General features: G+C 51.4%; 1 protein-coding gene across 3 annotated transcripts in view; it reads left to right on the plus strand.

The window, feature by feature from the left end:
- GFRA2 (GDNF family receptor alpha 2) overlaps nucleotides 1–22615 on the plus strand; it is a 105549-nt gene that overhangs the window by 43788 nt on the left and 39146 nt on the right. For all 3 annotated transcript variants that reach the window (XM_081075447.1, XM_081075448.1, XM_081075446.1), the window contains one exon: nucleotides 10515–10854. In XM_081075447.1, the coding sequence (XP_080931573.1) occupies nucleotides 10515–10854 (340 nt within the window). The remainder of the gene's footprint in view (nucleotides 1–10514; nucleotides 10855–22615) is intronic.

The raw sequence follows: 22615 nt of genomic DNA on the forward strand, positions 1-22615 counted from the left end.
AGGGGGAGGAGACAGTGTAGGAAGATTGAAGCAGGAGAAGACGTGAAAATGGCCACAATGGCATTTGAGGTGTGAAGTCAGGAATTTAAAGTGAGACCAGTCAGCCTGGTTGTGTGTATTTCTCCAGCTACAGACATTTGTCTCAGAAGCACCATGGGGGCATGGGAGGGGCATGGGTTTAACCAGGATTGGGCAGTGAGCATGATTGAGGAAGAGCGGACTGAGGAGGTCCGGGTATTTGCTGGGTGAGGAGGAAAATGAGGACAGTGTGTGTGTGTGTGTGTGTGTGTGTGTGTGTGTGTGTGTGTGTGTGTGTGTGTGTGGTGGGGGATAGCTAAGGAAGAGCAAGTGGAGGGTTAGTGGGTTAGGGTGTGGGAGTGGGGTAGCAAGGAGGGAGGTAGGTGGTGAGGAGATGGTGGTCTGAGGGGTGTGTTTGAGGGAACCGCTTCAGGAGTGCTACAGCTTCTGAGGAAGTCCAGAGGGATGGTGTGACATGACAGTAGGGAGAGAGGGCGGGCAGAGGTCTCCGTAGGCAGGAAGGCTGAGTGTTGAGTGGGAGCCAATGGGAAGGGGAAGAAGGGAGGCTAGTGAGCCAGGGGTGAGGTCATCCCTGACGGTGGGCAGTGGGGGTAGTGGGGTTGGTAGTGACAACCTCAAGGAGGAGCAGGGTGGTAGCCTGGTGACAAGAAACACACAGGAGAAGAAATGGCAGAGGTAGCGTGAGGAGAAAAGCCTCCCATTGTTTCTGGGCCCAGAGGTCAGCTGTCCATGAGCTGCCTAGGGGCTCACTGTTTTCAAACTCAGTGCACTGAATGACCAAATTGCCAAGTTTACCAAATTTATTGATTTATCAAAACTTGTTTCTTTTCATTATTTTAAAAACGTGTAGAAATTCACATTGAATGGTTTTCATTTCTTCTGAAGATTTTTGGAAATCAGTTTTTGGAATCTAACGGTCATGGTTGATGTATACTTCTTATGGTGAGAAAAGTAGATTCATAATCAGTAAACAAAATGTAGTTTGTGGTTAAGGCACCCCCATTCCTCCATTTATTCACCGCAAATGAACAATGCTGAGAAAAGATTTAGGTGAGTCACGTCAATGTGAAATGCTTCAATTTTGGTTTTGAATTGTCATAAATACAAAATTAAAGTTCATATACCATTGTGGGAATTGGTGTGAGAATGGTAAAAATCCTAAATATTAAAACAAAAAGAACTACCAAAGCTAGTTTTAAAAGGATAAAAGTGGCTCAAAAGTGGCTGAAAAAGTCCCTTCAAATGTGAAATAATGAAATTAAAGTGTTTAATCTCTAGAAACACAAAATTAAGTCTAACATAGTTTTCGTAGATTTGGAGAAAAGGTTCTGACAGTGGTTGAAATTTGACAAGATACCAAATGATATGCAACAGCAATTGGTTTTTTTTCTAACTGATTTTCAGTGAATTTGCCATTCATCAGATTGACTTTTGGTGGTTTGGCCTGCTTCCAAAATGCAGGTGGCCCTGACGGTGCTGGGGTGGCCACCTGTTGTGGGGGACTGGAGGGGAAGGGAAAGTTCGAGAGGAAGTCAAGGGTATAAGGGCGCCTGGCCAGCTTGAGGAGGGTAGCACCCTGGCCGTACAGAGCAGCAGAGGATGAGGGTTGGGGTCCCGCCGGATCCCTGGGCCTAGAGTGATGATAGAGGACTAGCAGGCGAGGCATGCTGGGGCAGGATGGTCGCTTCTTGGGGAAACTGAGGCACTGCTTCATGCCAGATGGTTTGGGGCTCCTGGCCACCACTGCCCACTTCTGGTGGGGCCCAAGGTGAGGAATGCCCCCCTAGGCCCTGCTTTCTTAAGCTTCCTGGATGAGCAGCGGGAGCTCTGAAGGTTGCTTCTTGCTTACCAATAGGAAGACCAGGGACCCTTTTACCTTTTGGGGTATGTTGTGTGTGAGGCTGGAGCACGAGACACATGAGACGGGCCTCTGCGAGCAGGGCCGTGTGAAAACCAAGTGATAGAGGGGAGGCTTTGTCCAGCCAGGGACCATATTCTCAAACAAGCTTATGTTGTGTGTGTGCCATGGGCTGGGAACAGTGTGAGGCAGTTTCGTCTACATTTTCCCATCTAACCTTTAGCGTGGTCCTGTGTATAGGCAGGGTGGGTGATGGAACCCCATTTTGCAGATGAGGAAAATGAGCCTCAAAGAGGTTGCATTACCTGCGCTCTGGTGGTGGCTCAGCCAGGTCCTCTGCCTCCCAAGCCACTGCTGGGCCAGAGGCCCCGTCTCCATTTCCAGCCCAGGCCTGAGCCGGGTGGCAGGGACACTTGTGAGGCCCAGTGAGTGAGCCTCAGGCGAAGCAGAGAGTTTCTGTTTGTTGCTTGATTATACTGCACTACCAAGTAAGCTCCATTCAGCCCTGTTAGAGTTTGTTGAGTCTACACCTCTTTGTTGCTTGCTCCTCTGCTCACCCTTATGCCCCTCATTATTTGGATGCAGTTGACTGTCCTCCTTTTTGAACTCTTGTCTTGGCTTCCATGCACCGGTGTCTCCTGATTTCCTCCACTTCATGGTTCACTCCTTCCCACCCCCTAAGAGATGGTCCCTGGAGCTCTGTCGTGACCCTTTCCCTCTTTCTCACCCTCGGCCACCTCACTGAGTTATGTGGCTTTAAATAGCTTCCAGTCAGTTAGGCTCACTTTATGTCTGTAGCACAGATCTCTCTCCTGAACTCCAGACTCATTTATCCTTCTGCCTCTTGCACGTCTCCACTTGGACATCTAATGGGCACCTTAACCTTACGTCCAAACAGAATTATCCATGTAATTTAGCCCCTCCTTCTTCCCTCCAAGTCTTCCTGCTTCACAAAACGATTCCACCATCCACCTGGTACACAGGCCCCAAACCAGGGACTTTTCTTTGATTTCTTTCTTTTTTCCCCATTCAGCATCCAACCCATCCCATTGGTTTATCTCTAAATTATATGCAGAATGGGCTCATTTTTCACCATTGCTGCAGTTGCCACAGTCTTTCACTGCTAGTGCAACAGCCTGTATGTAGCTGGCCTCCTCTTTAGCCCCGAGCCATCCATGTGTCCTCTGTCTTCCGTGCTTCAGCCAAAGTAAATGAGGTTGGTAGATTCCCCTCCTTAAAACCCTCCAGGCACTTTGCATCTTAGAATAAAATCTGAAGTTCTTACCCTGCCCTGCAAGGTCCCGTATGATCTCCCTGGACTGTCCCTCCGGCTTCTTCCCCCTCCTACTTCTGATTCATTCGGGAAGCTCCAGCCACCTTACCCTTCCTTCTGCCTGTGAACACGCCAGGCTCATGTCTGTCGCAGGACCTTTGCACCTGCTTTCCCTGGTGCCTGGGATTTTCCTACCTTGGATGTTTTGCATGTTTCACTCCTGCCGGTCCTTCTGTCTCAACTTGGATGACCCCTCCTAGGAGAGACCCTCCCTCATCTCCCAGTCATTCTTTTCTAAATTCCCTTATTTTATTTTCTTCATAGCACTTATCAGTACTTTAAATTACTTTATTTCTTATGTGTTTATTACCAATTTTCCTGTCCTGAGAATAAATGGCCCTAGAGAGCAGGGACTCTGCCTTTCCAGCTCACAGCTAGATTTCTAAGGCATATAGTCAGTATATGAAAATATTTGCTGACTGACAGCCATCTGACTGATGGTGAAGCAACAGAGATATAGGTGCCATGCGTGGAGGATATAGGTGCCTGCGTGTAGATGCGTGTTGCTGTTTGCATACCTGTAGTGTTTGCACAGGGTCAGGCTGGACTCCTTTTAGCCTGCTCATAGGATTGGGGTGGGACAGGGAGCTTCCTCACTCCCTGTAGCCTGCAGAGTCTTGTGTGTGTGTGTTTTTGTGTGCGCACATGCACAAGGGGAGGTGGGTAAGCAGGAGAGCCACAAAATGTAGGAGACCATATAGTTTCAGGTGAAGAAACGAGACCCAGATTGGGTCAGGCTTTGTCTGGGGTTTCACACAACTGGGAGAGGCAGAGACAGAATTAGGGCCCAGGTCTCTCATTCTCACTTTAGAGGCACAGCTGCAGACCATAGCCCAGGAGCTCGGTGGGCTCGGGGATGGACACTGCACCTAGAAAAGGGATTAGTGGCCAGCAACCAGACTGGAAGGTTCCTGGAAGGCCAGAAGGGGCGCTGAAGTACTCGGAAGTATCACAGGATGGTGAGCATTTTATTTCTTCTCTTGCAGGGAGAGGCCTGTTTGTAGTTACAAAATCTACCTTGATGACTCTCTCGGTTGGGTGGGGATGTGAAGTCCCGAGGAGCATGCTCTGGTGACAACACAAGGCCACCAACTTGTCTTCTGCTGAGAGGGAGTCTGGTAAATTGTGTGCTGGGTCAGGCGTGTACATATTTGGGAAGCAGGTCACGGACGTTCAGCCTTTCCTCGGTCATTGGTTCTCCAACTTTGGAAAGACAGTCTCAGAATCCCAGGGAGCTTGGAAAATCCAGATTCCTGGGTGCCAGCCATGGAGCTTCCAATTTGGAGGGTCTGGAGTGGGGCAGTGCATGTGTGAGTGTCACGCAGGGGACCCTGCTCGCTGCGCCATTTGTCGTGTGGGGCGTTGGCGGAGGCTCAGCTCCCGTTCCCCACATAAGAACGCAGGACACGGTAAGGCCAAAAAGGAACACCCACGGAGCCATAGGTAGGGGAGTCTAACCAATATATTCTCACCGGCGGCATCCGCCTCTCTGCAATCCGCTCTTGCTAGCCCCCATTCCTTTCTGCTAGCGTAGCCACAGCCGTTATATTAGTGGCCAATGGCTCACTGGTTACAGCTGACGGCCAACTAGCCACAGCTGATGGCCATCCAATCACAGTTGATGGCCTTTTACTACCCGAGCCAGCACCTTTCTATGTGAGGCCGAGAGCCTGGAAACTGCTTTTTGGGGCTTTGTCCCCACAGTGTGTCACAGGTGGTTCTAGAGAGTCGCAACACTATTAAAGTGTTGCGCCTATTAAAGTGAGTCGCCTATTAAATCAGTTCCCTTTGAGTGCACGCACACCCCTGCTGGAATGGGTGATGGCATGAGAATAAATATTTTTGTTTTAACAGCGGTGCTTTTGAACACGTACTAGAAAAATCCAGAACTAACATAGTTGTTGTCATTTAGAACAGATCTAGGTAGGTACTGAAACATTTAACAAAAGTGAGTCAATTGAAGACATTTAAACATTTCATTTAATTGAAGAAATAAAGGATTTAAAGGACAAAATAATTAAATATTATTACAGGTGGTACCGGAAACATGGCCAAAATGATACAGGCGGTACCTGGGTGGTTGAAGCTCTATGTACGTGTCTAGCAAATATTTGGGGGATATCAGTTTGAGTATCTAGGGTCAGTTGGTCATTGGCTCAGGGCAGCCCTGCAGGAGGGAAGGCTGAGACTTGGCTGGGGGGAGGCAGCCCCTCTACAGTTGTCCTCTGAGTTCCTCCCCAACCCCCTTCCACCTTTGCCCTCATCAGGGAGAGGAAGGGAATGGGATGAAGGAGCCAGAGCATGTCCCCGGAGGGTGGAGCTGGGAGGTTTTGGAAAGTGCCAGGCGTGGTTAAATCCCACTTTACTCTCCCTGGGGCAGCTGTTACCATTTACTCCTTGGCTGAATCTGCTCATCTGACTCCTCTCAGCAGGCCTGGTAGGAGTGCGAATGAGTCTGGAGAGTGGGTTGGCCCAGGCCTGGGACAAATTTCTAGTTCCTGTCTCCCTGGCAGTTTCCTGTGTGGTCTCAGCAATCTGTGCAGGGATGGGGTGGGGTGTAGGGATGTGGAGTTGTGTGGGCAGCGGCCTCTCTGCTGTCCTTTGGACATTTTAGTTCTGGGGCTGCTTCCTCCATTGGCTGAGTCTGGTGTTTGCAACCCAGCACCTCCTCCTTGCTTCCCAGTGGGGACTCTTGAAGAGGAAAACGCAGCCTTCTGGAACGGAGGGGAGGGCGCCTTAGTGTGGACGGAGAGGCAGTGATGGGCTGGGAAGGGGCTGTCTAGTCTGCCTGTCGGTCCCCCCCCCCCCGCCCCTCCATGTTTCCTTACCGACAAGGAGAGCCAGACCCAAGCCCAGCTCCCATGACCTTTCCACATTGTGGAGTGGAGGCCCGGTCGTGCCCCCCATACCCACTCGGAGGTCCAGAAGGGACATCTTCCTGGTAACTAGGCAATTACTGTCACTGTTGCCACATTTTTTTGTTTCTTGTATTTTTCTTCTATGAAATTTACCAAGTTTTGGCACAGGGGTTTACATCTGCCACCCCCTAGCAAAAGCTTTCACTATTCAAGCTCCAAATGGAAGCCACCGAGGCTATAATTACACCAGCATTAGCTCAGGAACATGCTGAGAGGAGCGGGAACGGAGCACCTGGGGAACCTAAAAGCAGCCGCAGGCCTAAATTAGCTGCTGTTCTGTTCGTCGTTGTCGCCCTGCCCCTCTCTGGGGTCCCTCTCCATCTTCGCTCTTCTCCACCTCGGCACAGGCTGCTTCGCTCTTCCCTTCTGCCAGCCAGTGTCCTGACAGGTGCACTGAATGGGAAAGAACCACCTGATTGGCCGGGGAGAACCCTCCCTTGGAGGCCGTGCTTCCAGAATAGCTTTTGTGTGGACCGGCATCCTTGGGTCCTTGCCGGGCCCAGGCAGAATGGCTTGGCAGCAGCTCACGGAGCTGCTACGATAGTCAGCCGTGGCTGGCAAGCCCCAGCTTGGCTCTCCAGCGTCATCTCTGCTCAGTCCTCTTTCAGTCTCTCAGTACCCATCTCCAGGTGCACCGAGTACTGTCAGCACCTCCCAGCCTTTTCCCTTGCCGTTAGTTTCCTCCCCCTGGACACCCCTTTCCACTCCCTTTTTTCCTTCCGACTAATCACCCTGTAGGTTTCAGCAGAGATGTCACTGCTTCTGTGATCCAGGGTCTGGGCAGGATGCTTTCCTTTGCGGCCACAACAGCCCAACTTCCCCAATGCACACCTGTACCTTTGTCCCCAGCTGTGTGTGTGGGGAAGTGCCTGCACATAGTAGGCCTTCAATAGATTTGTTAACTGAATGAATAGGAAAACCAACCTTAATGCCCTTTCTGCCTTAATTCTCCTTTTATTTTTATACAAAGAGAGGGAGTTTGCTCTTTCTGCCTTTGTAGGGCTACTGTGAGAGAGGCACGGTGTTGGCTGATGGCTCAGTCTTTGTCATCTGTCCCTGAATTTCACTTCTGAGCACTTCTGGGCTGGGCTCCACACGAATACCAGATCAGACACGGTCTTGTTTTGACCAGCATTGCCAACGCTGGGCTTCCTGAATCATGTCAACCAACACTTTTGGAGCACTTAATATGAACTAGGTATTCTAAGTACATTTATTCTTTTGCTCCCCAAACTTGTCTTCTACGGATACAGCAGAATGAGCACAGTGGACAAAACCCTTGCCTTCACAGAGCTTATATTTGATACAAACAAACAGATGAGTCAGTAAATATATACTATGGCAGATGGTAATGGAGTCTGTGGGGAAAAGAGACCAGAGTAGAGGGGAAAGGCAGTGTGACTTGTTATTATGTACAGGGAGGTCAGGAAAGACTCACAGATAAGGTAACATTTGAGCAGAGACCAGAAAAAAGTGAGGAAAGTAGCTGTGGGGTGGTGGGGGTGAGGGAGAGCTTTCCAGGCAGAGGAAGCAGGGAGTGCAAAGGCCTTGAGGTGAGGGCGTGTTTCAGGAAGAGCAAGGAGGCCAGTGTGGTGGAATGGAGTAAGTAAGATTGCTGGGGAGAGGAGGAGGGGAGGTTATAGGAAACAGTGCTGGCTAATAGCATTAAAATATGAGTCACAGGTGTAATTCTGAATTTTCTAGTAGTTACATTAAAAAAGTAAAGAGAAGCAAGTGAAATTAATTTTAATAAGGCATTTGTTCAACACACTATTTCCAAAATATTATCCCTTCGACATATACTCAGAATAAAATATTACTGCAATGCTTTACCTTTTTTTTTTCTTACTAAGTATTCAAAATCTGGTGTGTACTTTCAAAATCCAGTGGGGACAGCTCATTTCAGACTCGCCGCATTTCAGGCTCAGTGGCCACGTGTGGCTAGTGGTGACCATATTGGACTGCACAGATATGGAGTGCCGTAGGCTATACCAAGACCTCTGGATGAGATGGGAAGTCACTGGAAACTTGGGGGCCCCGGGAGCCTTATCTCTCTGCCTTGGGTTCTAGAAGGTTTGCTCCAGTTGTGATGAGAGGATTGTTTTAGGGCAGGCTGGGTGTGTGTGTGTGTGTGTGTGTGTGTGTGTGGTGGGGAGCCTGGGCAGGCGGTCCTTACCAGCATGGAGGGGCAGTGGTTTGGACCAACGTTGTAGCACTGGTGGTGGTGAGAAGTGGTTGGATTCTGGAGGTATTTTGAAGGTAGAACTGCCAGGTTTTTCTGTCATGCTGTGTGAATGTGAGAGGGATCGGGGAAGCAACAGGAGTTTTGGCCTGAGCACTGGAAGGGTGCAGCTATTTTCAGAGGGATGAGGAAGACCAGGGCTGGGGGCAGCCTTGGGGGAACATGTGGGGTTTGGTGGGGGGCGTAAGTTTGGGATGCGGGTGTCAGCTTTTTTGGTGGAGCTAGTGAGCAGGCAGGTGGACATTTGAATCTGGGGTTCAGAGGGAGGTGTGCTTGGGGATACATATTTGGGAGTCAACAGCGTACTGATGGTGTTTAAGGCCCTGGGGCGCGGGTGCATATAGAGAAGGCGGGCTGAGCCTTGGTGGAAAAGATGGAACCAACGAAGCGGGCTGAGGAGAGCACAGGGACGCAGCAGGAGGACCCGCCGAGAGCAGACGGCCATGAGGAGAGGGGCTGAGGATGAAGAAGCTGAGGGTCCCTGACCGCTGATGAGGCAGGGCACCAGTGCCAGGCTGCCGTGGGTCCAGGAGAGAACGGAAAGGGAGCAAGAGACCGCTGGCGTAGAGGACTTGTTTGAGGGGCTTTGTTTTAAAGGGGAGCAGAAAAATAGGGTGGTAGCTTAGTGGTGGGTATATGGGCAGGGGGAGATGCTTTTTTTCCTTAAAGATGGGTGAAGTCATAGCTGAAGGGGATATTCTAGTAGACAGGGCAAATTCACGTAGAAGAAAAGCATTTGTTGGGTGGATGAAGAATAAATGAAAAGGTATGGCTCATCGAAACCCTAAGCAGTGGTTCTCCCTGGCGTGCCACAGTGCTGGTGAGATCTGGGTCCCTGGCCTGCTTTGCTCCCCGTGTGCTGGGTGTCCTTGGACAAGCACCTTCTTTCCTCAGCACCTCAGTCTCATCTGTAAAGTGAAGAGTTACGAGTTCAACGAGCGCCCATCTGCCGTCACCAGAATGTCTCTGGGGGCATGTGCAGACTGGATTCCCACCTCCCCTCTTTGCCTGTCATCAGGATGGACAAGAGGAGCTCTGGAGGTGGGAGTTGGCTGGCGGTGGAGGGTGGGGTGGTCCCTGGGCTGTATGTTCTCCTTGGAACAGCTGAGACTTGCGAGGTGGGGCAGCCACCCGAGGGAAACCTAACGATTCCTGGGAGTCCTGCTTTGTGCCCAGACGATCTACTCTGTGGGCAGTGGCACAGGACTCAAAGCTGCGGCACTGACACCAAAGTCCCAGCGTCCCCTACTTCTGCCCTGGGGCTGGTGGTGCACTCAGCTCGGTAGCTTCTGGGGCTAGACTTCAGCCTGCCTCTCACTGCCAGGCTCCCTGCCAGGAGTGTTCTCTTTCTTGGGTGACGACACGGACTCGTGTGGTAGCAGGGGCAGTCACGGTGGTCACAGGGGTAGAGGGTGAGGATGGTGGCAGCGGTGCTGTGTGAGCCCCGGCTGCTGAAGCTCCCGTATGATAGTTGTCCTTCCGTAAATGCCAGTAGTGTCCCTGCCAGAAGCCCTGCTGCAGTGTGCTATCGCTGGTACTCAGGGGCCCCAAACTCGTCAGGGCTCCGCTTCCACGCAGCTGTCTGATCTTTTTTTTAAAAACTTTTATTTACTTAAGTGTATTTTTCCAGGACCCATCAGCTCCACGTCAAATAGTTGTTTCAATCAAGTTGTGGAGGGTGCAGCTCAGAGTGGCCCATGTGGGGATCGAACCGGCAACCTTGTTGTTAAGAGCACCGCGCTGTAACCAACCGAGCTAACTGGCCACCCCCCAGCTTTCTGATCTTGAGGCAGCATCTTATTTCCCCATTTCCTGCATTTGTGAACAGAGCCATGAGAACACCTGGGTGCTCTCCTTTACTCCCTAAGCTTGTGATAAGTCTTAAATAAGACATTGGCGTAACAGTCACCATCATAACAGCTCCCCACACAAGTGTGCTCTGCTGCAGGCACTGTCCTGGGCACTGTGTGGACCTGTACACGCACTCAGGTAATCCTTGCCACCACCTGAGGTGGGGCCTGGGAAGCGATCCCATTTCACAGACTAGGAAGCTGAGGCCGATGCTGGTGCACATTGGGAGGTGCGTGTGCAGGCCTCTGAACCTCCCTCTCCCTCCCTCTCCAGGGACAGGGGCGGACCCGGCGGTCAGCGCCAAGAACAACCACTGCCTGGACGCTGCCAAGGCCTGCAACCTGAATGAAAACTGCAAGAAGCTGCGCTCCTCTTACATCTCCATCTGCAACCGCGAGATCTGTAACCGCCGCAAGTGCCACAAGGCCCTGCGTCAGTTCTTCGACCGGGTGCCCAGCGAGTACACCTACCGCATGCTTTTCTGCTCCTGCCAGGACCCGGGCTGTGCCGAGCGCCGCCGGCAGACCATCCTGCCCAGCTGCTCCTACGAGGATAAGGACAAGCCCAATTGCCTGGACCTACGCAGCGTGTGCCGCACCGACCACCTGTGCCGGTAAGAGCGCAGGCCCCCGGGGAGCCCGCCCTTCCCCGCGTCCCTCGGGTCTGTTGGGTGATGACTGTGCGTCCAGCAAAGAGGGTGACTTGGACTTGTGCAGATGAACGGTTCATTCATTCATTCATTCATTCATTCATTCATTCATTCATTCATTCATTCAGCACAGGTTTATTGTTTGCATTCTCTGTGCCCAGCCTCATGCTAAGCACCCTGGAGAAACCAAGATGAACAACTCTAGGAGCTTATAATTTAAATCACACACCCCCTAGAGCTGAGAATAGGAAGGGTCCTTCTATGAATTCAGTCCCCACCTCTAAAGGAAGCCCCCCCACCCCAATATATGAGGCCATGTGGCCATTAGGTCGGGCTCTCATTAAGTCACAGAGGCAGCTCCTTCCATACTGAGAACTGAGCCCATCCCGTGCTGGGGTGGAGTCTGACAGTCCTGGGTTTGAATCCAGACTTTTCCACTTGCTAGCTATGTGATGTGGGGCAAGTTTGAAAAATGTCTCCGGTCTCCATCCCTTCATCAGCAAAACAGGAATAAAAATACCCACATCCCAGGGTTATTTGCGGACTGATTACATCCTGTGTGTCCAAAGCTAAGCACGGAGGCTGGCGTATAGTAAATGCTTAATAAGTGTGTCCTAATTAGTAGGAAGGTTTTTGTTGTTGTCACGGCAAGTTGAAATTTGCCTCTTTATAATTCTTACGTTTTCCCCATTTGTTGCTAAGCATTTATCCAGGCCCTCCTGCATCCAGTGCTGGCTTCTAAGGCCTGGGCATGCTCTCTAAGGAGCATGCAGTGCAGAAGGGGAGACAGCTAGGATAGCATTAATCCCAGGGCAGTGGATGAGGGCTGAGGGCTTCCTGAGGAGGGACGTTTGCCTCAGCTTGGGGGTGCAGATGAGGGGCTTGAGCTGAACCTCAGAAAATGAGAGGGGAAAGCCAGGGAATAAGTCAGCTGGGAAAGCATAGGCAAAGGCCGGAGGGTAGGAGAGACCCTGGGCAGGTGGCGGGTGCCTATGGAGCGTGGGCCACAAGTTGGGGAGGCCAGAGGTAAGGCTGCTGTCCACACAGAGCTCACAATAGTTTAGATAGCCAGAGTGCCTACTATGTGTAAGACACCGGTCTACTATGTGGTTTGTCTCATGTAATCCGTGCAACAGGCTCCGAGATAGGTACTGTTACCATCTCTATCTGCCCAAAGAGGAAACAGAGCGATAGAAAGTAGCCTGCCTAAGGTCATACAGCTCATGTGTTTCAGAGCCGGGATTCGGGCTATACTGCTTTCATCCCTGTGTAGCATAACGGGCTGGACTAAGATAGTGGCTGTGGGATGGAGATGAGTGTGCCATTTCGGAGCTGACTGGTAAGTAGAGTTGACAGGACTGGGTGACTGGTGGAGAGTTCCCTGGAGGCAAAAGCGGTTGTTTTTGTTGTTACTCCACATCTCATCCTGCACATAGAGGCTGGCCCGTGGTCAGTGCGCTACCAACATTACTTGAATGGATAAGTGGATGGTGCCCGCCATGTTTCTGGATGAATAACTATGGGGCAGTGGAGCCATTCAGTGGGGTGATGTTGGACGTGCAGTGTTTGAGGTGCCTGGGGGACCATGCCATCCCCGTGGTAGTGTCTGGAGGCGTCTGCCCATGTGGGCCTGGAGCTCAGTGAAGGGGCCAGATTGGAGAAGTGGGTTGGGAGCTGCTGGGTGCCTAGCTGGTGTTTAAAGCCACTGCAGTGAATGAGAGGGTACAGAGGAGTTGGTAGAGCCCAAGAGAGAGTCTAGGCAGGAGATGCCCACCGATTTGGGCTTTTCAGTGTTTAGGTGACAGAGACAGTTTTGCGTGTGGACAGTGAGGCAGAACTCTGCTGGAAACGGCAGGTCTTGAGGAAGGGGCAGCGGAAGTGGAGCCTGTGAGTTCTGATGGGGAGAAGAAAGTGGAGGCAGAGGGGGCACTACCGTGTTGAGAAGGACAGGGTGGGTGGGGGCAGGTGCAGTACGTAGAGGGGAGGGGAGGTCTCCTTTGTCCCACGGGAACGCTGGGCGGCATGTACAGGGGAAGCACTATGTTGTTTTGGAATAAGTGCTGCTGGAATTGAGAGACAGGGCGGATCCCCGGAGCTGGCCGAGCTGGCCACAGTGCTCGGGAAAGCCAGGAAGAAGGGGGGCCTCTTCTCTCTTGCTTACTTAAAAAATGCACCTTATAGTCCCCCAAACCCCTGGAGTGAGGCAACTTAAACTCTGCATAAACAAGAGGGTGGTTAGAAGTAGAAACTTGGAGCCTAAAGAGGCTTGGGGAGCACATGCTGACGTGTGAGATCTGGCGGGAGCTCCGAGCTTTCCTGGTAGCTGAGAAATTACCAAGACTCGATGGGTAGGTAGCACGACTCCCCAACTTGATGGAAAGGAGCACCGTCATTCTCTGTCCTTGTTCTAACTGCTGACATGACCGTGTCAGGATGCGTCACACACAGCATATGTGGAAGGACAGGAGGGATGAGAGCCTGGAAGGGAGCTGGAGGGTCAGCCTGAGGCCAGGCCCAGTGACCTTCGGGACGCAGTGCACACCTGTGGGCCAGGTGCATCCCCCCCCAAGGCCCGTGGGCTGCAGGGGCCTGGAGCCAAGTTCACGCAGATGTCACTGAGGAGTTCTGAGCACAGGAACAGCATGGACACCAGCACCCCCTTTATTAGTGTTATTTCAAGGAGGGACAATGTGTGTGGCTCCTGAGGGCTCTGCGGCTCCCAGCGAGACAGAGACGGGAGAGCTTGGAGTAGGCTGAATTTGGTGGCTTGTAGGCTTGTAAAACATCTGTATCTGTTTAAGGAGCCAGAGGGGTTTCTGGTTGGTTTGTTTGTCTGGAGGTGGGGGAGCCAGGGACAGGAGTATTGGGGGATAAACTTCAAAACTTAGAATGCGAAAAGGTATTTAAATAAGACTCAGTACTGGGAGGGTCAGGAAGAGGCCTCCCAGGAGTTCAAGGCAGGCAGTGTCTGAGAGACACTCAGCCTAGAGGTTAAGGGGACACATGCTGGCATGTAAATTTAAACAAGGGCTACTGCAGGACCCTTGAACAGTGTGGTCTGCAGAGTGTTGAACTGGGTCTTGTGTAGGAAGTTCCTGGTGTTCCTGGCTGTGGCCAGGTGAGCTCCTGCTCTAGAACCAGGGTATTTCTCTAACCTGTCTCCCATCCCCATGGCCCTGCAAGCAGTGATGAGGGCAGGGATGAGGGCAGAGCCTGCATCTAGAACGAGGCTGGCAGGACCTGGGGGGTTGTTACAGCATGGCCTAGTGTCCCTTAGGGAGTTTGGCCTCCACCTCTAGAGTTGAGGCTTGAGGTGGGGTGAGAGAGGTGCACTGGGGAGAAGCAGAGGCCGGTGGGTCGTGGGGAGGAGGGGTTGCCATGGTGGCCCTGGAGCCAGGAGACCTGGCTTCTGTGCTCACTCTGCCCCGATCTCCTGAGTGGTTCTGGATGGACCATTTCCCTCCTTGTGGTGGCCTTGATGTCTTCATTGATCACCCCAGAATGCTCACCGGTCTGTAAGGACCTGTCCGGGTCTATGGATCTGACTATGTCGAAACAGCTTTCCGGTCTGCCTTCTCCTGTGCCTCTACTGGAGATTAAATTCTGGAGAGATTAGCTCTTGGTACAAGAGGAAATGACCAGAGACACCTCCTCAGGGTAGATGGAGTGGGAAGGTGGGTTCTAAGGAGAGGAGCTGACCTGTTGCAATGTGCATGCCGGGCTGACTTACTGACCTGTGGACCCTGGGGAATTTAAGGAGGAGCCTGGGAGGTGACAGGAGGCTGGAGAGGGCCATCCGGAGAGCAGGCAGTCCTCTGCTATGCCCAGAAAGGAGCGCTCTCCCTTCCCTTCCTGGCCTTGGCTTCCTCCAGGTGTCTCCCCTCTCCCCAGAGTGGGTACCCCAGGTGGAAACCTTCACTGTGAAAATGGGAGAGTCCAGTGCCTTGTTGTTTGGCACAAGAACTGGGGACCCCCCAGCCTTCCTTCCCTGGGTACTTGAGTGACAAAGCTGGCTTTGATGGGGCACTTGGGAGAGCCTGTCTGGGCTGACCCTTTGGAAATGACGCCCTGGTCCATGGGCATCTCCCTGCTTCAGTGCCATAGCACCCAGTTCTCAATTTTGCCAGGTCTGCCTGGCCCCTTCACCCTTCTGCTTGGGGAGTTGGCACTGCTATGCCCACCCTGGCTTCTCCCTGAGGGAATCTTGGCTCAGGATTCTTGGAGGGGTGGAGGGCAGCTTGGCCAGGGCCCACCTCAGCTGGCACTACATCAAAGCAAGCCCCCTGTGGGAGCCTCGTACACCCCCGTGGGATAGTAACAGACCCCCTTGTGTTGTCTTACGAGATCTCACTAACAACAAAGTGTTGGGGGTTGAAGAAGCCTTTGGTTACACAAGGGTGTCCCCTTGCTGGGGTCCCAGGATTATTGGAAGCTCTTCCGAATCCTCTCCCCCCCTCCTGCTCTTTGGACCAGGATCACTTTGGGGTGCGAGTGGATGTTTCCTGCTCTAGCCACCTGGTTCCGAAGGTGCAGCCTGGGAGCCCATGCTCTGCCGTTCACCTTTGTCTGGTTTCCAGCCCAGGAGGCTTCCAGGCTGTGGACTTAAGACCGGGAGCAGCTTTTCCTTTAAAAGTTTCTGACATGGAGTCTGGAACATCTTTTAGAATGAATCCATGGAATTTGGCTGAATTCTCTCACCCCAGCCCCCAAACGCCTATGACCTACTTTTTTTTTTGGTTTGGTTTCTACTCTTACAGCTTACATTCATTCAAGGATGAGTGTAGAGGTCCAGTTTTTTGTTTTTTTTGTGTGTGTGTGTTTGTGTGTGTGCACGCGTGAGTGTTGGGGGGCTGTGGGAAGGAGGATTCTGTTGTCCTGTAAACTGGGTCCCTTCTAGGCCTGTTTGGAAGAGGCCCCCTATAATGTCCTGTTCCTCTTGGTCTGCCAAGAAGATAAAAATAACTCAGTGCTGGCCCTGTGCCATATCCTGGGCTGTAAGCTAACCTCTGGGTGCTGAGGATGTGTATAAATAGATTCCAGCCTGGGGCTGCCCTGGCTGCCGGGGCCCCTCTGTGCACTGGACACTGTCCTTGTCTGAGAGGATTGCTGGGAAGGCAGAGGGCTGGGGGTCCCTCCCTTCCTTTAGGACTGTCTACAAGGAGTGGGGAGCAGTACCTTTAGCAAGCCCTCTCTTACCTGGCTTGGGGCATGTCCGGTGTCTATAGGCGGTGTGGGTGGACAAGTCTGGGTTTGACTTTTGGCTCTTCGGGGCTGTCCCTTCGCTTCTTTTGGACTCTCCATGGAATCTGTTGGCTAATGCTTTTAGCAGGTTATCTCTAAGTGGCAGCAAATAACTATTTGCATAGGGATAAGTGGGCTGTGGAGCTTCTGAACCTTCACTGTTTTGAAAGGAAAGGGTCTGGAATATCTTGAAATCGCACACAAGGTTTAGTGTGTATGTTCCAGAGAGAACTCACTGCTTTCATTAGATTCTCCAAGGGCCCCTTGACCTCCCAAAACTTAAGAACCTCTGCCTTCTCTAGATGGCTAACTCGGATTGGCTACCCCTGGGCGCAGTAGCAGAGAGGGCTGTGATTGATTAGTGTTGCGTGCCATGGGCATGGGAAGGGCAGAATGGATGCCCTTGGACTCCAGCCCATTGTTCCTGGGGCCAGTGGGTCACCTGTAGCAGGAGGATGGGGGCCTTGGGAGCCATTCCTTTATTTGACAACTGTTTATTGATCTTCTACTCTGGGACAGGCCTTGTGTTGGGATTGGAGAGTGAATGAAGTCAGTAGTCCTGGCCCGCAGGGTGCTTCCAGCCTAGTGACGGGACACGTGTTTATTGTCTCTGCAATGGGAATAGAGCCACACAGTAAGCGAGATGATGGTATTTCCACTCAGGGCCTCTTGACATCCTAGTTCTACTCTGCTACCTACCAGGTCTTCCCCGGGCCACTCCAGTGGCACAGGAGTGTCGCCTCTTCTGGAAGGAGATGAGACACACAGATGAGAACCTTGCTCAGGGGTCTAGCTGGACTTGGGCAGAACTTGGATCCCAATAGCCCTATGCATCCTCAGAGCAACACTGTGCTCAGAAGTGCCATGGGGTAAAGAAGTCACCATCTTCCTGAAGAAAACCTAAGCAGGAAGGTTGCCAGTAGAAGGAGACTCTCTCTGAGGGAGAGGCCTTGGATCCTCAGTCCTGCCAGAGACGCTGAGACCTATGCTGCTTCCTGCTGCTGGCCTCCCTGGGTAGCGGCCTCTCTCACCCTTGAACTCTAGGTGAAGGGTGCCCAAAGGACTCCTCTTGGAATTTCCTGTGGCAAGTTGAGATAAGGCTGGAATGTTGACCATTACTTTACTAAAGGCTCTGGGAACATAAACGCAGAGAAGCTCCAACCGAGATGTCTAGTTGACAAGATCTGGTTTCTGTGTCTTCCTGCTTTGGCTCCTACAGGGATATCAGTCCAGCTGGATAGAGAATGCCTTTAACCTTGGCTGTCCAGGCTGTTCTCTGGGCATCTGGGTTCTACAAAGCTCACACTCCAGAGAGATGAGGTGCACCCCTTGTGTAGCTAAGGCTCCCACTTGTGGGGCTCCGCATGAGAACCCACTCTACTGGGTGAGCGGTAGGAGGAATGACCCATTTGGGGAGATGCTGCTATGCAAAAAGAGTCAGAATACAGGTCAGTGAGGTTTGTGTAGACCTGAGGCATCACCTACAGGTGTGTGTTTGCTTATACAGGGGCAGGGCACACATTCAGCTACGCTGAGCTTGCAATGTTCACTGGCTCCTTAATTATTTCTGCTTCCGTTCATTGCCATGGGCTCTTTCCTTGCTAGTTAGTGTCTATGTCTGCTCGGCTGCTATAACAAAATACCATAGACTGTGGGGCTTAAATAACAGACATTTCTTTCTCACAGTCCTGGATGCTGGAAGCCCAAGATCAGGGTACCAGCACGGTTGGGTTCTTGGTGAGGGCTGGCCCTCTTTGGGGTCATGTCTCCTCAGATGGCTTTCCTTGGTGTGTGCATGAAAAGAGAGATTTGGTGTTTCTTCCTCTTTCTATAAGGGCACTAATCCTTTCATGGGGGATGTACCCTCATGACCTAATCACCTCTCAATGACTCCATCTCCAAATGTCATCACATTGGACAGGAGGATTTCAAGATGTCATTTTGGGGTGGGGGGAGGACACAAGCATTCAGTCTATAAATCTAGACTCATGCCTCATTCGAAGCCTGTTTGGTCCTCATCTCCCTGAGCCCTCTTTTAGCCACTCCTTCCACTGATGCTTTCTAGAACTTGTCTGTGTCCTTCATGTGGCATTGATCATGTGGCTTTCCTTTAATACTTTATCTTTGCAATTAGGTCTTTGATTTTTTTATTTTGTTTTTATATTACTACCATGTTAATTAATTTATTTAAAAATTATTGGGTGCCAGGCACTGTATAGACACTAGATGTTTACTGGAGAACAAAATAAAGATGGTCCCTGCCCCCTTGGAGCTTATAGTCAGTCTTATGGAGGAAATAGACAACAATCAAGTAAAGAGGCAAGTATATAATTAATATTTTCAAACTGAGCAGGATGTAGAAATAGAGAATAAGTGGGGAAAGGAGGGTAGTCCTACTTGGAAAGGGGGGGTCAGGAGAAGTTTATCTGAGTACGACATTTAAACAGACCTGAAGAATGAGGAGCCAGAAGTAAGACAGATGGGAGAAAGAACATTTCATTTGGGAATAGCACGTGCAGAAGTTTGGAGGAAGGAAGGAAGTTGGCATTGCTGGGGAAGCAACAGGAGGCCAGTGTGGCTGGAGCAGAGGGGACTCGGGAGAGGGGTACAGGAGGAGGTTGGGGGGCAGGTAAGGACAGGTCACATAGGGCCTTACAGGCCATGGCAAGGAGTTTGGATTTATTCTGAGTGCAGTTAGAAGGAAGCTTCGGAAGCTACCTAGTAACATTATTAAAATTGTGGTATAAAAGACTACTCTGCCTACTGTGTGGAGAATTACGGGAGGAGGCAAGAATGACCCGAAAGAGATGGGGCGGAGGTTATTTTAGTTCACTGGATCAGAGATGATGGCAGCTCACCCTGGGGGTGGCCATGTGGAGAGGAGATAAGTGGGTAAATTTGAGGTATTTTGGAGATAGAAATGATGTAGCTTGATGTGGGAGTGAGGGAGATGGAGAAACTCAAGGGTAACTTATGGCTACTGGCTCAAGCAACTTGGTGGGTGATGGTGCCATTTTCTGAGATAGCAAAGGCTTGGGGCGGGGTGGGGGGAGAGAAATCAGGAGTTCCATCGTAGGCATGTTAATTTTGCGATGCCTTTGATAACATCCCTAGCTGGAGCTTGACTGGAGTTATACATTCTGAGTGTCATTGGCATATTTATGGTGTTTAAGGCTCTGGGGAGGGGTGGGATCTCCCAGGAAAAGCCTAGCATGAGAGGAGGCACGGGAACGTGCCTGCACCCCGGAAGTGCTTGATAAGTGTTTGGTGGTGTGATCAGGACCCCAAACAGCCCCACCTCCCATGTCTCGGGGCTCCGAGAAGCCATCGTATAATTGCCACTGACTCAGCTTCTCCAGTCATGGCCAAAAGAGACCTTAGACTGTGGGAAGAGACCTTTCTCTAAACCCCATGCGCTTCTGAGCAACCTAGATGGCCCACCCTCCCAGAAGAGACAGCTTGGGATGCCCAGAGCGGCCTTGCTTGTTTGCCTTCTTCGTAGAGGAGGCACTTAGAACAGCACTGAGGACACGTGAGAGGTGCCCGTGGGGGTGGACCTGCCCTGGGCTTCCTCTCCGTGGTGTTTCAGGGGTGAGATGCGGCTTCTTCCCAAGGCGTCGTCCGCAGACGTGAGGCAGTCCTGCTCCCTGATTCTTATGTGGCTTTAGCCTGGTGTCCTGGAGCCAGCTGTGCACCTCAGCGCCCTTTTAGACGCTGTCTTGTAAGACTTAGCAGGTAGCTCTGTTACTCCTGGTCTCTGAAGTGGGCCAGCCTATGACCCTACCATGGGTGCTTTCGCACTTAGAGCAGAACCAGGATGTTGAGTTATGCACCAAGAACAGTAAGTTATTTGCTCCCTGTATAGAGCAGGTGAGAAATTTTTGGAGAGCTGCTCACACCCTGCGTGGCCTGAGATCATTGCTTTAATCTGGCAAGCATCCCCCTGAGTGTGTGATTTCTCCACCCGTAGGACCCCCGGGCATACTCTCTGAGCACTGTGATATGCCCGAGGAAAGACCCTAGCTCCTGCCGTGTGATCTTTAGAAGGTGCATGAAGAGACTGGAGTCCCAGTCCTGGAGTTCAGATCCTTGCCTCCGCACTTGCATGAGCTTGGCAGGTTCTTTAACATGGAGGAACCGCTGTGCTCTGTGTCAAAAGAGGGGCACTACACTGAAGCCTGCTACCCCATTCTGTAGGACTGCGTTACAGCTCCATTTCCACTTACTCAGCACCTAGGAGGCTGAGGTGAATCACAGCCTGCCCTGAGTAGCCTGCAGGCTGGTGCTGCCCGGAGGTGGAGGCCAGCCCCACGAGGCTGGTGGGGCTGGTGGGACGGGTGGCTCAGAGGAGATACCTGGGCCCACTTTGGGGGAGGAGTGGACCTGTACTGGGAGTGGCCCTTCTGCTCCTTACAGAAGGAATGTGTGTATTAAAAAAGGGGGCCTGAGGGCAGCAGGGGGAACCAGCTTATAAAACCCTTATATAGTTTGCTGATGGGTTTGATTTTCTCAGGAAGACAGTAGAAAGCCATGAAGTATTTTAAGCAAGAGAGTGACCCAATCCAGTTGGTGGTTTAGAAAGATCCCTTTGGCCTCTGTGTACACAGTGGTCAGAGTAGAGGGAGACTGGGGATGGAGAGTCCTGCTGGGGACACACTGTGATTGGGCCAAAGCCAGGGGTGAGTGGGGACAAACTGCAGAGGTCTGTTCCTGGGACTTACTGATGTGGACGGTGAGGGAGGGGAGAAGTCCAGGGTGATGCTGAGGTCTCTGGCCTGGTGGCCATCTGGCTGGCCGAAGCCATCATGTGAGAGAAGAGAGAGGAGGAGGAGGAAGAGGTCTGAGCATAGAGGGAAGATGTTTGCGTTTTGAACCTGTTGTTTGAAAGCCTTGGAACATACAAGTGGACGTGTTTGTGACGTATTTGCATATGTGGGAGTTCTGGAGAGAGGCTGGGGCTTGAGATCGAGATTATGGGATTACGTGAAATGCTGCAGGAAAAGCAGTGAGCCTAGGCCTGGCACACAGGCACATGGTCAACATTACTTCCTTCAAAGCGCTTATAAGCTCATTTGGGGAGACAAGTCTCACCGCTGTGTAAACACTAACTACAAGGAGGAGGCCCTGTGTAATTAAGTGTTGTAAGGATTAAACTGCTTGCTGTGGGCATTCAGGGAATGGGAGTGTGTGGCTGGAAGAGCCCTGGAAGGTGCCAGGGAGACAGGGTCCTGCAGCTGGGGTGGGAAGGAGGGTGGAGCACCCTAGTGGCAGAGCCTTCCAGACAAGAGGGGGAAGCTTGGGGCAGAAGGTACAAGGAGGCAAGTGTGTGTGTGTGTGTGTGTGTGTGTGTGTGTGTGTGTGACAGAGAGAGAGAGAGAGAGAGAGAGAGAGAGAGAGAGAGAGAGAGAGAGAGAGAGAGAGAGAGAGAAGAGCTTTGAGATGCTTTGGGGAGACACTGAGCAGAGAGGGTCTCCCCCAGTCCCTTCCAGTCTCCTACCTGTCGGTCCCCAACTCCAGGAGGCTCAGGGTTCTCCAAACTTGTTGCTTAATAAGAGGAAGAAATAGAGTTAGGTAGAAAGAGTCCTGGGTTAGAAGTTGTACTAAATCCTAACACTAGTGCAGTCCTAGTACTGCTTCTGCCTGTAACTGACTCTCTGATCTCGTTGGAAACTGGAATGAGTTGCCTTGTTAGGGAGTGAGTTCCCCATCCTCAGAGGTACAGAGCCAGAGGCTGGAGACCCCTTGTTAGGCCTCAGATGAGTGTCAGGTTAGTGATCTTTTTAGGTCCCTTTTGAGCAAGTATAATGCGGCTGTCCTATTTCAGGATCAAATGAAGGGAATGGATTAGTGATCTAGGAGTCCCCCCTTCTCCTCCCCTCCCCTCTCTTCCTCCTTTACTCTCTCTTTTTTCTTTTTTTCCTAATTGTCAAAATAAAATTCCCTTTACTGATTATAAAAGCTGTATGCGCTTGCTCTAAAACATAACTCAGGCAAGGCAGGATGGTATACTAAAGAAAGTAGAAATCACCTGCGATCCTAACACCTTGAAATAAGCCACAGTTAACCTTCTGGAAAATGTGTACTTTCAGACTTTTCAAATATGGATACACAGATTTAACAAAAAACGGTGTCATGCAGTACATGCTGTTTTGTAAGCTATTTTTTTTTTTCTTCTCTAAACATACTGTTAACATTTCAGTCTTGGGTAACAGCTCCATGCACACAGGTTTAAAGGCTTTTCATGGCGGTTTAGTTTTCCCTGTGGCTTTGCATTCCTGTGGGTGACACGCACAGCTTGTCTTCATACACGTGTCTGTTCATTCTTACCATGTGAGAAACTCATGTTCGGACCGAACACTGACTGATGGTGGCAACAGCACCTTCTAAGCCCTCGAGGGTAGGGATGACTCGGGCAAGTAGGTCCTCAGAGAGCTCTTCACTCCCTCCTCTGAACTTCCTTGAGGTGAAGTGGGGGATAGGGCGT

Source organism: Rhinolophus hipposideros, assembly GCF_964194185.1.
Source record: "Rhinolophus hipposideros genome assembly, chromosome: 16".
Classification (NCBI taxonomy): Eukaryota; Metazoa; Chordata; class Mammalia; order Chiroptera; family Rhinolophidae; genus Rhinolophus; species Rhinolophus hipposideros.